This window comes from Eucalyptus grandis, chromosome 1 (genome assembly GCF_016545825.1).
Source record: "Eucalyptus grandis isolate ANBG69807.140 chromosome 1, ASM1654582v1, whole genome shotgun sequence".
NCBI classification, from domain to species: Eukaryota; Viridiplantae; Streptophyta; class Magnoliopsida; order Myrtales; family Myrtaceae; genus Eucalyptus; species Eucalyptus grandis.
The window spans coordinates 36,834,742-36,850,147 of record NC_052612.1 but is presented as its reverse complement, the minus strand read 5'-3'; the positions used below and the strand labels follow the sequence as shown (position 1 = coordinate 36,850,147).

The following is a 15,406-nucleotide window of genomic DNA, read 5'->3' as shown; positions in this document are numbered from 1 at the left end:
CCGCGTGTAATAGCAAATGAATTCAGTTAATGTGGAGATCATCTCTGCATATGTAGAGACTCAGACACCAACAGAGGCATGGATATTTCTAGTTTAGTGATATTACAGCAAGTCACTATATGTAACATTTGTCTGTTGTCAGTTTATTGTTCAATTCCTTTAGATTTTAACCTTGGAGAGTGTTTTCAAGAAACTTCTTTGGAGAAAAGTACATTAATAACGCCATGACTTTCATATGACACTTGTTTTGGTGCTAAAACTTTTCATCATATCACTTAAGAGCCAAATTGCAAAAATACGATCACCTAAATACTCCCGACAATGAATTCCAATGAGAAGTTTTACATTTTTACAATTAAATGTTAATTCACACTTGGTTCTTTAAAAATAATAAATAAATAAAAATTAGTCCAACGTGGATTATGACGTGATATTTCTATACTTAAACCGCGTCGTATCCTCTTTAAATTGAATCTCTCTCTCTCTCTCAAAATAGACAAATCTCTCTATCGCTTCTTGTCCCTCTCCTTTCCTTCTCTTATCCGCAAGCTTTTCGACTTCGGCGATAATCCCACTTCCTCTCCCTACCATGGCTGGATTGACACCGTCCTTGACTCCAACAACTTGGACTTCGCCTCTTAGGTTTTTGGCCTCATGGCCCCCAATTGGTGTCCTCATGAGCTCAATTTTTGCCATTGGTTCATGTCCCCGGACGAGCGTTGTCGGAGTGGGCCTGCTTCATGCTCGACAACACCAAGGATGGCCGTGTGTTGGCTAAATTGTGCTCTCTATATTCCGGCCAAATTGCCTTTCAAATTAGGGCTTGAAGAATTTTGGGGGTTTTGAAGAATTTGGGAAAATTACTTAATTTGTTTGAATTAGGGTTTGACGAATGGAGCAATTGCTTGATTTGTCCAAATTAGGATTTATATTTGGAAAAAAAAATGTTTAATGACATCATCTAAGGCTATTAATGCTGACTTGGAGTGCCGACAAGCCATGTCGGCTAGAAAAGTTTATAAAATATGATCACGTTGAATTTCTAACGTCCCAAACTGACGATGATATGAAGCTACCGTCTGAAAAAAAGTGACACTCAAGTGATTTAAGCCTGCACACTAAAGCAATGTAATAAAAAAATTATAGCACTTATAGTATCTTTTTCCCACTTCATTGACGTCACAAGTAAAACACTGAAGATGGCGTTATTTTATTGATCTTTTACTTGCTGTCATGTTCAGCGTTTCTAACAAGGTGTAAACCATTTCTACAGCGAACCCCGTGAAAGGAAGGGAATGGGATGGCGCATTCCATGGATGTAGAAGATGTGGTACGGAAAAGGAATCGGTCGCTCATCGACAAAATCAAAGTTCGTGCAAGGATTATATTCCATCCGGAACTTACATAGCAGGAAAGCCCTCAGTAGTTCATGTTCTTTAAAAGTCTAAGCTAAGGGAAACACTTGAGAACAGCAGAAACTGCATATATTCTCTAATCAGAAGCTACTTTACCCCAACTCAACTAGTTCAAGGGCCTAGCTTAATCAATGCTCTGAAAATCTCTGTGCTCGTGTTTGAGTTTCGAATCTTTCATTCCAGCAGTTTTACCATTCCAGAACTCACTACCCATTTAAGAAAAGAGGACTTAAAAAGCTTCACTTGCCCACCTTGTTTGACCTTAGGTGCTTAAAAAGTTTTACTCTAAAAAGTGAGTTCATCCTAGGACAGCAAGAAGCCAGGGACAGTTGGGAGAAATTAAAAACAAGAAGGGCAAAAAGGAAATGTGTGCACCATCATCATGTCAAAGGGTTATCAACAGAGCCACATCTCATACATGCTACAGTACAGATAAATGGATTTCTATTAATAAACAAGAGAAACAAGGGAACAGACTATTAAGCAAGCCTAATCAGTCTTTCTGAATTGTCTGGCAACAAAATCTCCTCAAAATCATAAGTGAACCTTCGATTGTTTTGCAGTGACAATCTGTGAAATCCGGAGTCCTCGACTAAATGCTTGGTTAAATAGAATCTGTGTCTGCATAGACCCAGGCATCCATGACAACACAGCTACTGGAGCCATGACAATTACTCCAAACATTATGTCATACAGTCGAGCCACGGAAACAACACTGTCCCAGATCCTAGTACGCTGCAGAATTGGTCGAAGAACTTGTGCTAGCAATATGAGGCCCCATCCAGTGGGGAGAAATGCCAACAAACTGGTAAAAATGTCAACTAACTTGAACTGCGTAAACTTCAGCAAAGCAACTAACACAAGTATTCCTAGTGTAATTACGAGGAACTGCACAAGTCGATAATAGATGTGTTCTCTTGCCGCGTATTTGTTCCTCGCATGTGATATAAGCACTTGGACCCCAAAAGCTACGAAAATGCAAATCCAAGAGAGCAAGTAAACTGCAATACTTTTACTTCCAGCTGAGATTCCGAGTTGGTATACAACCCCATACTGGAAAAAAAAGAAGCGGAGATCCAAGATTACCTCTACTAGTTTTCCCCAAAGACCTGTTGTTCTTAGATGATCTTGCTCCTCATTCCACCAGACTTCCCAACTCTCTTCAGCTTTAGTAAACACACCACCGCGGAACCATATCCAGTTCATGAAATCATCGAAGTCATACACGGTCTTCAACCAATCGAAACCCAGAGGGTTGAACAAAAAAGGAGCCATAACCCATGAAACAACAAGGAACCAACTTGAGATGGTCAGGGCTATGTAAGTGAAGGTGTTTTTCGCGATAGTGCTTTGTAATGCATAAACTGTGAGTATTAGGCCGAGTTCAATTGCCTTCACAAAGTGACTACGTGCATAGAGCCTGTAGTTCTCTGCGAAACTTTTGTGCTCCACAACAAATCCACGTCCTGTGGGACGATATTTCGCACCGCCGTGAAGAACAGTCCGGCCAAAGTAGTGGGCACGGGTTCCCATAGAAAACGTGTAGAAAACAGATGATAACTGGAGCTGCATGGTCAAGAAATCCCATATGGCTTGAAGAAATCCATGCTCAAGGGAATTTTCGACTATCATAGGGAGTGCAGTGAATAGACCGAGTTGGATGATAAATTGCTGATTTAGAATTGCACCAAGTGCTTTATTGTTATTGCTGTTGCTTGCAGCGGCACCTTCAAGCCCACTTAGGCAAAGATAGAGCCGGCCCCATAAAAATGCATAGACTGTCAAGATGACCATCATTGTGTTAAAGAAGAATCCGACGGTGGTGTAAAAGAAGGATAGCATCCGGAAGAAGTCAAGCCGATGCCCCAACCTATAGACATCTCTACTAAGGACCTGTTCACCATTGCCACCAGAAACCTTGGCCTCAAACATCGATATCTGATTCAATCCAACATCCCTTCCCTTACCCACTTGTATGTACTCATGGTGTGTGACATTGCCTCCCCTCAGCGTGCAATTAAATCCAGCAAAGATATCTTCACTGATGTTGATCACTCTGGATGCTTTACTGATACCGCCCCTGCTTAGGAACCAAAACCTGTCGAAGACATCTGGATGGCCGTAATGCATTCGAACTTTTAAAGGATTTGCTAAGACCCGTTGCCCCAGCGTGACAAAACTCGTCTCTTGAGCTGACATGAACCAAGCAAGCGATGAAACTGAACCAGTGAAGATGTGTTCTCTAACCCCCAAGATGGTAGGCTTCCGAATGCCATAGTAAGTCTTGAATTCTTCCAGCAGATTCCGCATCTTGAGTGCCTCCTCGAAATAGTTGTCTTGGTTCATATCAATAGTCTGCACAGCATCACCACGAGTGAATATGAGCGCATGGTTCTGATTTTCCGGTTTTCCCTCTCCAAGCTTCAAGGGACCAGGCAATTGGACCCTGTATAGTTCTACTTCCTTCTGGCGTTGCCGATCGTACTTGACCAAAACAGAGTAGTATTCCTTTTCATCCCTCCCAGTGGAGACTTCATCCACATAAGCAACTCGGAGCGCTTCATTGTTTTTCATCAGGTTCAATATTTCCTCTGCACGGTTATCTTTGTCTGCCTTTTGAGACCCATAAATCTGGCAAGCAACCACGTATATGTACTTCATCGCAGCAGTACCGGCTATATGGTCTTCGGACAAAAGATTGACTGGACTAATACTAGTACTAAAACTTTGGAAAGAAGGGTAATCTTCTGCGCCAGAACTGTTCTCGCTACCATTGTGGCCCGCTAAGTCCAGTCTTTTTACCAATTCCCGAATTTCCACCTCCGATGCAGAATCAAGAAAAGCCAGCATCCTAAGCGCTCGATAGTAATACATCATTCCTCTGACTGTTCGAGCAAGTGTCTGGCCTCTGTATGATGCCCAAAGCCTAAGATCTCTCAACTTCGCCATTGTTTCATCGTCCTCATCGGCCTTCTTCACCTTTCCTTCTCGGAGCATTCTTTCTATGAAATACTTCCACTCGTCAGGATATACAGTCTTCAAATAGAACAAAGTGCAAACTCCGTCTTCGTTCCTTTTGAGAAGCTGTTCTTTGCTGTACACTACCTCTTCGTTGTAGTAAGGAGTCAGAACACTGAAACCCAGCATTTTCTCCACTTGGGGTGCATGGGGCATTTTCATAAATAACGAATTACTGAAAAAGGAAATTCGCCGTCTTGCCTCCACATTTGAAGGAACATTGTGCATAGAGTCCCTCGAGGTAAGAATGGTGTGCAACCGCCGAACTTGCCTATAGAACTTCTTATTACTCGGGTCGGGCAATCCAACTGCATCCACAAAAAGTAATCCACCGCCAGAAGCCAAGCCATCCTCCTTCAACTGCTCATTGTTCCGCCTCTCTATGAAAAAATCTCTAATAGCAATCTCATAAAGGGCCTGCAGAGTGTGTACAATTTTGTCCAGATCTTTCTTTGAATCTTTCAATACCTCAGCCAATTTTGATAGCTGGTCGTGAATCTTAGGCAACACGGACAACTTGAAAAGCTTAGTAAATTTCTCAACCTCGATGGAGTGATCCATCTCTTGGAACAAAACAGTGAGGATGGAGTGCTCCTTTGAGTTGACTTTAACAATTTCGAGCAGCAAGTGCTTGACACTGTCATATGCTTCGATCACAGCACAGCGCCTGTACTCGTTCTTGCAGATCTTATGCCAGAGCCACCTGTCAGGAGCATCGGCTAGCTCCTTGGCCTGTCCCAAAGCAATCAACAGCTCATTGCAAAGGAGAAAACAGGGCCAGGAAATAACTCTTACACTCCAAGCACTCCTCGGTATCTCCAAGAGCTCAACTTCCCGATCAGATACTATATCCTCTTCCCTTAATATGGTTATGATCTCATTCCAAAGCAAAGCGAACCTCAGCGCTTCGATCTGGTTAGGTTCGAACTTCTGGTATGGCTTGCCAAGCCCATACCTCAGCTTCAGTCGGTGAAGAAAATCCTCAAACTTGTTTCCTATCGTCCGCAAAAGCTGCTCCTCAGGCATCAGATTAAACTGAACGGCGCTCGCAAAGAATTGGAACCGCAATCTCAACTGCTCGAGATTTCGGATCTCACCCAAGTGATCTAACAACCCAACTGCTGCTCCAACAAAGGACGAATAGATCGAGTACCAAATCTGCAGATCCATAAGATAAATAAGCACCACGGGGAGCCACAACAGCCCAACTGCGAACCTGTTGCTGTTGCCGAAGAACTGGTGCCATTCGTATTTCACATTTCGCAGTTCCAGGAGCTGTTTCGTGGGTTGGATCATGGGCTTAATTTGAAGGAAGTAGCTGAATAAAAATTTGGTGGCTATTACAAGTAGCCAAAATAGAGAGTACTTCACATTATCGACCACACCTTCTCTAAGGCCCCGACCCACGAAGATGCGGCTCTGGAACCACCATGTAAACAGGTGGAAGATCCTCCAGTTTGTTTCCTCTAGGAAATTTTGAATCCATGGAATGATCATCAGGGCCAATCCCAACAGCTCCGGAAGAACAAAGACGCCGGCCAGCTCAAGAAAATTCACCAATCTCCGGTTCGCCTCTTGCGACCACCTCTTATCAGCATTTCTTTTTGACCAAATCCGTCCATAGAACACCCCAAAAGCAATTACCCAAGCACCTGCGACGACAGTCTTCATCACCATCCTCACTCCTAACAACATCGTTTCTCTCGACACCAAGCGGTGCTGCATCCCGGCATCAAGCAGGGACTGCAGGAACCTCATCCCACTCCAAGTCATGAAAATAGTCAAGACCTTGACTTGAAGATCCCTGCTCTTCAATGCCTCCCATGGATACTTCTTATCGGTGTCCCAAGCCACAATGATAGCAGCTTGCAGAAACAGAACCAACATCACCCACAATCGATCGAAGCTCCGGAACAAGTTCCAAAACGTCCTCTTCTCCACAAACCCTGTCTTGCCAACTCGATATCTCCTCTCGTCGCTCGCAAAGAAGCTACTTCCACGATCAATCGGCCATCCCAACTTTTTGAAGCACCTTCCAGACCAGAAGTACTCATTGATATCATCATAGTTCCTCCATGCACTGTGCGGCGCAGTGCCATTCTTGCTCTCATTGACCTCTTTCCGAATCGTCTTGTAGATAGGCTCCACCACTTGCTTTAGAAAGGTATTCTCTCCGGAGACCGAAGGCAACACGGGCTGTCCGGTGTTGGGGTCGATGTAATCCTCCAAGATCTTGTTCATTTCCATCGCCATGTTGTGGAAGATGTAACATATGCACTCCGGCATGAACCGCAGGTTCGCCGACTCGCCCCACACAAGGAGATAGAGCGAGACATAGAGGAGCTCGCGCTGTAGGTACGAGACGGCCTCGCGGCGGTCGGAGATCCAGACGTTCGACTTCCTGCCCAAGTAAGAGCACCAGAGGGTGTAGTTCCGGAGGAGCTTCTTGCGGAAGCGGCGGACGAGGGTCACTTCCAGGGCCTCCATGTTGTCGGGCTGCGAGGCGAGCCGCATTTGGAGGTTGGCCAGGTGGAGGACGAGGTGCTCCCGCTGGTTCCGGACGTTGTCCTCCTGGAAGCCAAAGAAGAGGCGGAGCCAGTCGAGGAGGTCATACTCAGGGCGCCACGGGGTACCCGGCGGCCGGCGGAGGTCGCCGACGGAGCGCAGGGCAGCGCAGGCAGCACGGACCTCGGGGAAGCGGAGGGAGGGGTGGTCGGCGCGGACGTTGTGGACCGGGATGATGTTGTACGTGGGTTCTTGGTTGCCACCGCCGGGCGGGGGCTGGCCGGGCCGGGCTCGGCCGGCCGGGTTGAAGGGTGGATTCGGGCTGCGACGGTGGCTCATTGGGTCGGGGTTCCGGCGGGGGGACCGGCCGTCGTTTGAGGCTTTGAGCAGGTTTTGCGGTGGCGAGTCGGTTTTTGTGAAGCTTTTGGACTGAAGATGGCAAGCATGATCAATGGTGTGACGCCATGGCAGAGAGAGAGAGGCGCGATTTTTGCGGGTTCAACCTCTTGAATGTAATGTTCTACGCAAAGTACTTGGAGCTTTTTTTTTTTTTTTTTAAAATTCTGATTTTTTAGGACGAAGTTAATAAAGTAATTTGCTTAGATTCGATTCCTCGTTTTATTTTATTTGAAGATCGATGCCTGCCGTACCAGATAGATCATGAAGAAAGAGGGTGGAAACGCAGAAATCAAAGCATCTAGCCATATAGCATGGCTCCATTTGTTTCATCAGGAATTCTTTTGCATTTTGTTTATGATTTCCACCAGTTTGCAATTCGGACAGGGCGATATGGGGCAACAAAATGCAGACAGAAGACATTGTTTTTTTTAATAGTTATCAAAGTTCCCTGTAATTGTCCTTTACAAATACAGGAGGAAATTGTCCAAAAAAATCACAAACTTATCGTATTTTTACCAACCAAGTTTTGGTTATATTAACTCAATTGGCAAAATGTGAAAAGGTTTAGCACTCGGTTGACAATAAATTTATGATTTTTTGAACAATTTTCCTCAAGACCATATAACTTGAACAAGAGTTGAACATATTCAATATCTTCCATAAGTCCATGCCATATCATTCAAATATGTCTAGTTTATACCTCATATGTTTTGACCTAACACCGATATAAATAACCGTGACATGATATCAATTTGCAGAAAAAAAAATGTAAAAAATTGACATTTTCAAAAAACGAAAACTTCAAGTGGACTTTAACTTATAAAACAATATAATATAACAGCTCAAAGCTAGTCAAATAACGCAGTTTTCGTCGCAACGGTATTTATTTCATACATGAAAGCTAGCACTTCTCATCGAACATTTGAATTATCCATAATAATTGTTGCTTAGTAAATGCGAAAGTTACTTTGTTGTTTACCCTTTGACATTGCGAGATCAGATCACAACCGGAAAATGACTCGATGTTTCCATCGTCGACGTACGAAAATCATAAGGGTCAAAGGCAAAGGAACAAACACCACGTTTTCTCGTGTCCGGTTTCACAGTGTGTGAACCTTTCAAGTTAGGACCAAATCAAAGAAATAAAGAAATAAAAATAAAAACCTTAAGGTTGGATTGATTTTATATCTCAGCATAAAAAAAGATTAAAAAAAAAGATAAAAGAGAGAGTCCTGATCTTGAATAGGCCAAACATGTGCTTTAGATCCATTTGCTCCCATCGCCCCAAAGTCAACTCTTTGAGAAAGAAACCATACAAGGAGGATCGAGTGCGGAAGAAGACATGAGCAGATACACTCGCATCAATTGTGCATTCCATATCCATGTATTCATATCAGTACATCATGCGACCACTACACTCTTTCAAAGATTCGTCATCGTGTAACAATATCGCCGGAAATACTAAAAGGGATCGATGGTTTTTCTTCTCCTTTTTTTTAGGGAAGAGAAATCTCCGTGAGGATTTGAGATCACCCGATTTGATTCCATAGAAGAAGCAGAAGCAGATTTCATGGAAGAAAAGAGGGGAATCCCCAAATGCATGAACGAGATTGGAAGGAGTAAAAGACTCGAGATAGAGAGAAGGCATGTGCTGGTCCTGAAAAGGCGCCCCCCCACCACGTAATATTAGTTTAAGAGGGGGACGAATCGCGAGGACGATTAAATTAATGTCTCTCTTTGATGTCTCTTCCTTAAAAAGGCAGAAATTGGAGGGTCGAGTTAGGCAAATCTCGATGCTCATTGGTCAGATAGGGATCACCCCTCTCTCTCTCTCTCCCCCTTTCAAAATTGTTATGGCGAGGCTGAGCTTAAATCGCATTTGAAATTGCACGGACTAGGCCCGCAATACAATTCACAAGCATTGGGTTGCTGGTGCTCGGCCCAGATCACGGCTACCCATTTGATTGGCATCTTCCCTCGGGATTCGCAAGGACGCGGTTTCGTGCTTGCGCGGCTAATGGCTTAGACACGACTCGGACGACTTGACATACGACAGCGGCTTGTTTTTGGTGCTCCTTGTTGGCGAGGCCAATACTGTCAACATCATTATCTACAAGTCGTGAGACATCCTCCATCTCATCAAGAGCAGCGACGTAACGACGGGAGATCACGAAGCCGACGGAGGCGATCCGACGGCGGCGAATGAGCAAATTCGGCCGCAATTCCGACAGTCGAGTTGGTGGGAGGTTTCAGAGAAACGGGGGGCGTAATTCGGAAAAGTCAAGAAATGTGAAAGCGAAAAGGGGAGGACGATGTTGACCGCGAAGAGGATAACCATCGGGGGGGGATGCCGATTCTGTCCGCTGCCATATCCTCGTGCGTCAGGGATCGTCAGACAGGCACCGACCACCTATTATCCTCGAAACCTTCGTACGTCGAACGACGGGGCCAAAAAGAAAATATCTGGGCTTCGATTTCCCCCCACACGTTGAACACGTTTCTCCACGCGCGGAAGCCGGTTTCCTTCTATATCTTCAGCTTGTCTCTTCGCCAAGCAAAGAGCAGCTGCTGCACCGCGAACCTTCCCCCCCCCCTCCTCCGTCCGTCCGTTCTCTCTCCACACGCCTCGTCTCGCACCCCCTTTATCAACCCCTCTTTCTCTCTCTCTCTCTCTCTCCCCATCGGCTGATTCTCGTCCTCTGATTTGCCCCCGTTCCTGCAATCGAATCGAGAGAGGGGAAAATGGCAACCGGGTCGTCGGGTCGGGCGAATTCCGGGTCCAAGAACTTCGATTTCGCCTCCGACGACATCCTCTGCTCTTACGACGACTTCGCCAACCAGGAATCTCTGAACGGGAGCCACTCCGATTCCCCGATCCCGACCACCGCCATCAAGGTGCTCGTCTCGAGCTACCCCCCATCGTTTTTGGTGCTCAAAGTCTTCGTTTTTAGATAGCCTTCGGTGTTCGGTGTCCGTGTCAGTTTCTTGCTGCGGTAGTTTTGTGCGGAGATGTAGGGTCATAAGCAAAGATGCATTTTTTCTAGGGTTAACGGGCGTGACTCTTGTGGGGATGATTTCGTTCGATAGAATTGTGTGGTGGGGATTGCTATCGTGTCTGGAGGAGCTGGAGCGGTCACAGTTTGCTCAGCTTTATGCCAATTTTTGCTGTGGAATTGGTATGGGTGGTGTAATACGATTAGTGAATAAATGAGAGTTTTTGCTGTTATTGCCCCAATTACGCCTGTTGCATTATCTTCATCTGTGGATTATTAGGTCGTTGAGAGGACGAGGTTAAGAAAGTTCCTTAGAATCGTCTTAAAAACTGGAGGTGGGAAGAGATAAGTTTAATATATTTGCAGGGACTTTCCCTTCAACATAGTAGCCTTCTCTGTACTTTTTATCTGAAGAATTTGATGAATTTGAAAACATGGTTTTCTTTTCTTCTTTTTTTTACCGCTAGCCATCAATATAATGTGAGGTGATGTCGTCGCTGTCTTTACTATATACTCATGTGTGCCACTGGATTCAAGAAATTTACTGGTTGGGAAGTTATGGAGCAGTGTTTGGTCTTGATTTTACCTTATCACTTGCCAATTTCAGAGCTGTCTGCTTGAAGAGAATGTCTTCAATATAACGAAATTATTAGATTCGTTGCATAGGCATTGTCCCTTTAGTCTATATAGGAGATTTTCTTATTTGGTTTCGTTATTTGAGACGTGGCTTCTATTCATCTTCTGCATATTCTTGCTGTTGCGATTCTTCTATCTTCTGTTCATTTTTGGAATCAATTTATCCTTAAGGGCCTTGTACTCTATCTTATATACTCTCAGAAATTTCGATGTTACTCTTTTTGCAGGATTTCCATAAAAATAGACTTGTGCGACCAGTGACGTATGCCCCCCCTTCCTGTACCCAGCCGGAAGATTCTCTAATTCAGGACTTGGTTTCCACAGTTGAGAAAAGCATGAAAAGAAATACAGACAGTATTATGCGCTTTCTTGAGGGAATCAGTTCTCGGCTGTCGCAGTTGGAATTATATTGCTACAATCTTGACAAGTCAATTGGGGAAATGCGATCTGAATTGACCCGTGATCATGATGAAGCAGATGTGAAGCTCAAATCTCTCGAGAAACATGTTCAGGAGGTTAGTTGCTTCCAAAAATATAATTTTACTTGTATAATTGACTTGTGATTTATTCAATAGTTCACTTGGTCAGAGATAATTCGTACTTAATCCTTAGAACATAGTCAGTCTGAGATGGTGGTACTTAATAGCTTGGGGTCAGCCGTGCAAGTCCATCAGATTGTTGGCCAAATTTCAGGAAATATTTGCCCTGTGGAGAGTCCGTGAGAAGTTCAGTTACTTTTGCTGACGACTTAGTTGGTAAATTTGGACTTTTGAATTCCCTACACTAGGAAAATTCCCATTTTTCCCTTTTTCACAGTTATGGCTTAAGTTTCTTAGTGGAGTGGTTCTACTTCTTGGAGAACTGACTGAGCAAACAACATACCCTTATCTCTGTAAGCAAGATTTGATATTAGTGAACATCTTTCCTTTGAATGTCATCAGGGCCAGTGTATTGTTGGAGAAAAACCTATATTAGGCCTTGTAGAGTTTGTGGTTGGCAATATCTTTTCTTGTTAGGTGAGTCAGTGTGTCTCATATGCTTAATTGTTTCCAATCTTTTTTCTTTGTACAATCCTTATTTTGCTGCTTCTCTTTATTGTCACTAAGCATCTATAAAAATCCCCGTTGAGTTTTGATGGGGATTCTCTAGACTTTAATTAGCTGTGCATTTATCTTGCATGTGGCTGTGTTATGTGACCTTATGGATTTTTATAGTAAGACAGCGCAGATGTTTTATTATGGCCTTGCTCTGAGTGTTGTGTTTCTTAAATTGTGTGGTGAGATCTAGGATCATTTTATTGGATCATGCAATTGCTCATTTAAGAATGGACAATTTCTAAATAAAATATTTGGAAATGGGGTTTGGAGTTTGGATTAAAGTCCATCTTGATACTCAACGTAAAATTCTTCAAATACATCTGTCAGACACTATGCGACAAGGTGAACAATGTCCTGATAAAAGGCCTCTACATTCAGAGAAAATGGGTTAAGCATCAATAAAGTCATTTGACTAAGGATAACTGCTTGTGGGAAAAGTTCATCTTGCTTGAAACTGCAAGGTGAATCGAGATGGTTATGGTGGTCAACTGAGATCTGTCAGATGTAGGGTTCCACGATTGTGCCACGTGTTAATCTTATTTTCTCTGTCCTCTCTCTTTATGCTTGAGTTCCAGAAATGTGGCTGTAACCATCCTATTCTGTTTAATGTAATAAATTGTCCGTTACAGGTTCATAGATCAGTTCAGATCCTGAGAGACAAACAAGAACTTGCTGAAACTCAGAAAGAACTGGCCAAGCTTCATTTTGTGCGGAAAGATTCCTCCTCTTCAAGCCAATCTCAAACCAATGAGGGAAAATCCCCTACCTCTGATACCAAAAAGACTGAATGTATGTCTGATGTATCGAATCAGCAACTGGCTTTAGCACTGCCTCATCAAATAATGCCACAGCAGCAGCTGCAGCCACAGCCACAGCCACAGCCACAGCCACAGCCACAGCCACAGCCACAGCCACAACCAGGGGCACTTACCTCACAGGCTCCTCCTCAAAATGTATCTCAACCACAGTCCTACTATTTGCCTCCTGTGCAGATGCAAACTATGGCAGCCCCAACACAAATGACTCAGACACAATTTTTGCCTTCTGATCCTCAATATTGTGCTCGCCAATCTCCCCAATTGCAAAATGTATCCAGTGTTCCGGCACAGCCTATGCAGCCACAAGTGCATCAGACATTGCCATCTCAATCATTCTCTCATTATCAGCAGCAGTGGTCTCAGCCATTACCACAGCAGGTGCCAGCACCACCGCAGCAACAGTCATCCGCACAAGCCCAGATGGTAGCACCATCAACGGTCTATCCTCATTGTCCACCGAGCCAACCGACAACACTAGCTCCTAAAGAAGCACCTCTGAGCAGTGTACATACACCAGTTCAATATTCAAGAATTCCAGCAACAGCTTCTGGTCGTCCTGAGAATATGGCCGTTGGATTTGGTGGTCCTGGTAGAACTACTCAGCAGCACCAGCACCAGCACCAGCACCAGCAGCAGCCTCCACCTCAGGCTATCAGAAGTACTTTCATCATGCAGAACAATGGTGGTTATGGAGCTGTTGGGCCAAACCCTTCTATGTCTCCTGGGAACACATATATGGTGTACGATGGCGAAAGTGGAAGGATGCACCATGTGCCTCAACAACCTCCCTTACCTCAAGGCGCGTATCCTCAGACAAACATCTCCTATCAGAATCTGCAGCCCACACCACCCCCTATTCAAGTTCGTAATCCGGCATATCCGCAGTTTATTAGGAAACATGCCGATAATGAGTTGGTTGATAGGTTGGTGAGCATGGGTTTCCGAGTTGACCATGTTTTAAGTGTGATTCAGAGAATGGAGGAGAGTGGACAGCCGGTGGATTTCAACTCTGTGCTTGATAGGTTGAGTGGGCCATCTTCAGGAAATCCTCAGAGAGCATGGTCCGGGTAGTATCCCGGGTTCTGAGTCCGGGCTACAAAGGGACTGCTGTTGCAGGCTTTATCGAATAAATGGCGAAATTATGTGCATCATACCGTCACGTATGTTTTTGAAGTGATGGCTCTACCTTTGACTCGGTGGATTGTTTCCTCTTTGTTGCTAAGGGGGATCCGAGCAAATGGCTTTCTTACACGGATTAGATTTTCAATTTATCTCTAGGGATCATTAGCCTCTTATGTTTGATCCCACAATTAAGTTGCTTCACTGTAAGCAAAAGAATGCACATGAGTTTTTTCCTTCTAATGTGCTGTTTCATGTAGTATTGTAAGTTGGTCACAGGCGAGGATATGGTTCAAGCTTGCGAGGATATGTTTCGAGCTCGCTGTTTGGCGTCTATGCGTGGAGTGAATGTATCAATGTATCGGGCAAGGTTTTCCTGTAGACGCCAAATTCAATCAGATGGATGTTTCCTCTTTCACGAAGTTTGCACTGCAGTATCGTGTTTCGATAGTACTTGTGTAGTCATAGCTTTGATTGTCTCATAGCTGCACCATATTAATTTAACGATAAGCACATGGAAAGTCTTAAAACTTATTATGAAAATGCAATTGAGTCTTATAATTTTAAAAAAATTTGATCAAGCTGTAAAATTTATCACGAAAGGATAATTAAATCTTAAAATTTGTTAAATTGGTTTAGTCAAGTCCTTTCGTTGATTATAAATTGAAAAAGTTTTAAGATTGAATAGCACTTTCGTGATTAATTTTAGGATTTGATGCTTTTGTAACAAATTTGAGGATTTAATTACACTTTCTCAAAATTATAAGACTTAACTGTACTTTTTAATGAGTTTTAAGATTTTCAATATACTTATTTTGATAAAAAAAAAAAATGATTTGATGGACTTAAGGAAACTACCCTAAAATCGGATAATAATAATGAAATTAGCCGGATGAAGTCTAATGCCAAATTGACATAGTTTAGTAGTTACGACCTATGTTTGGGAGAGTAATATAAAATCCCACTATAAAACAAAAGATACAATGGATATGATAATAACACTCGAGTATTTTTCAATCCCCGATTACACATAATGACTCGCGAAAAATATTCCCGAAAACCACTTTCTCGGCCACTAGGAACTCGGGGCACTTTCTTTGGGCCGGTCATGATTCTACTTGACATCATGGAATGAGGATCGAGCAATTTCAGAAACTAAAAAGAAAGCTGCACTTGACTACGCTCTTTACGCGTTGAAAATGGAGCCTTTGCGTCTGTTTCCTGGAAACGTGATAAGGAAGACCATGGAGCTAGTATGAAATATTCTTAAGAGGACACGGCACTTACACCTTGCGACTCAGTCGAGGAAAAGAGAAAACGATGGAATCTCCGGTCAAAATTGTGCTAGATTGTTTCTCGCAGGTAACAGTGGCATCCCTTTCTTGTGTTCTTATCTGGTGACTGCT

General features: G+C 43.7%; 2 protein-coding genes and 1 non-coding gene across 3 annotated transcripts; 1 reads left to right on the top strand and 2 right to left on the bottom strand.

Annotated features, from left to right (window-relative positions):
• Positions 1 to 1,768: 1,768 nt before the first annotated feature.
• On the bottom strand, positions 1,769 to 7,416 carry LOC104440743 (callose synthase 12). Its single transcript, XM_010053705.2, has one exon. It carries the CDS (start codon positions 7,275 to 7,277, stop codon positions 1,950 to 1,952), a length of 5,328 nt encoding a protein of 1,775 aa, XP_010052007.2. The 5' UTR covers positions 7,278 to 7,416; the 3' UTR covers positions 1,769 to 1,949.
• Positions 4,224 to 4,303, bottom strand: LOC120289107. The gene has a single exon (XR_005547058.1). It is a non-coding gene; the product is annotated as a small nucleolar RNA J33 (small nucleolar RNA).
• A 2,351-nt stretch (positions 7,417 to 9,767) lies between the features above and the next one.
• On the top strand, positions 9,768 to 14,418 carry LOC104440735 (bromodomain-containing protein 4). The gene is made up of 3 exons (XM_039313158.1): positions 9,768 to 10,232; positions 11,194 to 11,481; positions 12,693 to 14,418. The coding sequence occupies exons 1-3, from the start codon at positions 10,080 to 10,082 to the stop codon at positions 13,950 to 13,952; spliced, it is 1,701 nt and encodes a 566-aa protein (XP_039169092.1). The 5' UTR covers positions 9,768 to 10,079; the 3' UTR covers positions 13,953 to 14,418.
• Positions 14,419 to 15,406: the final 988 nt, after the last annotated feature.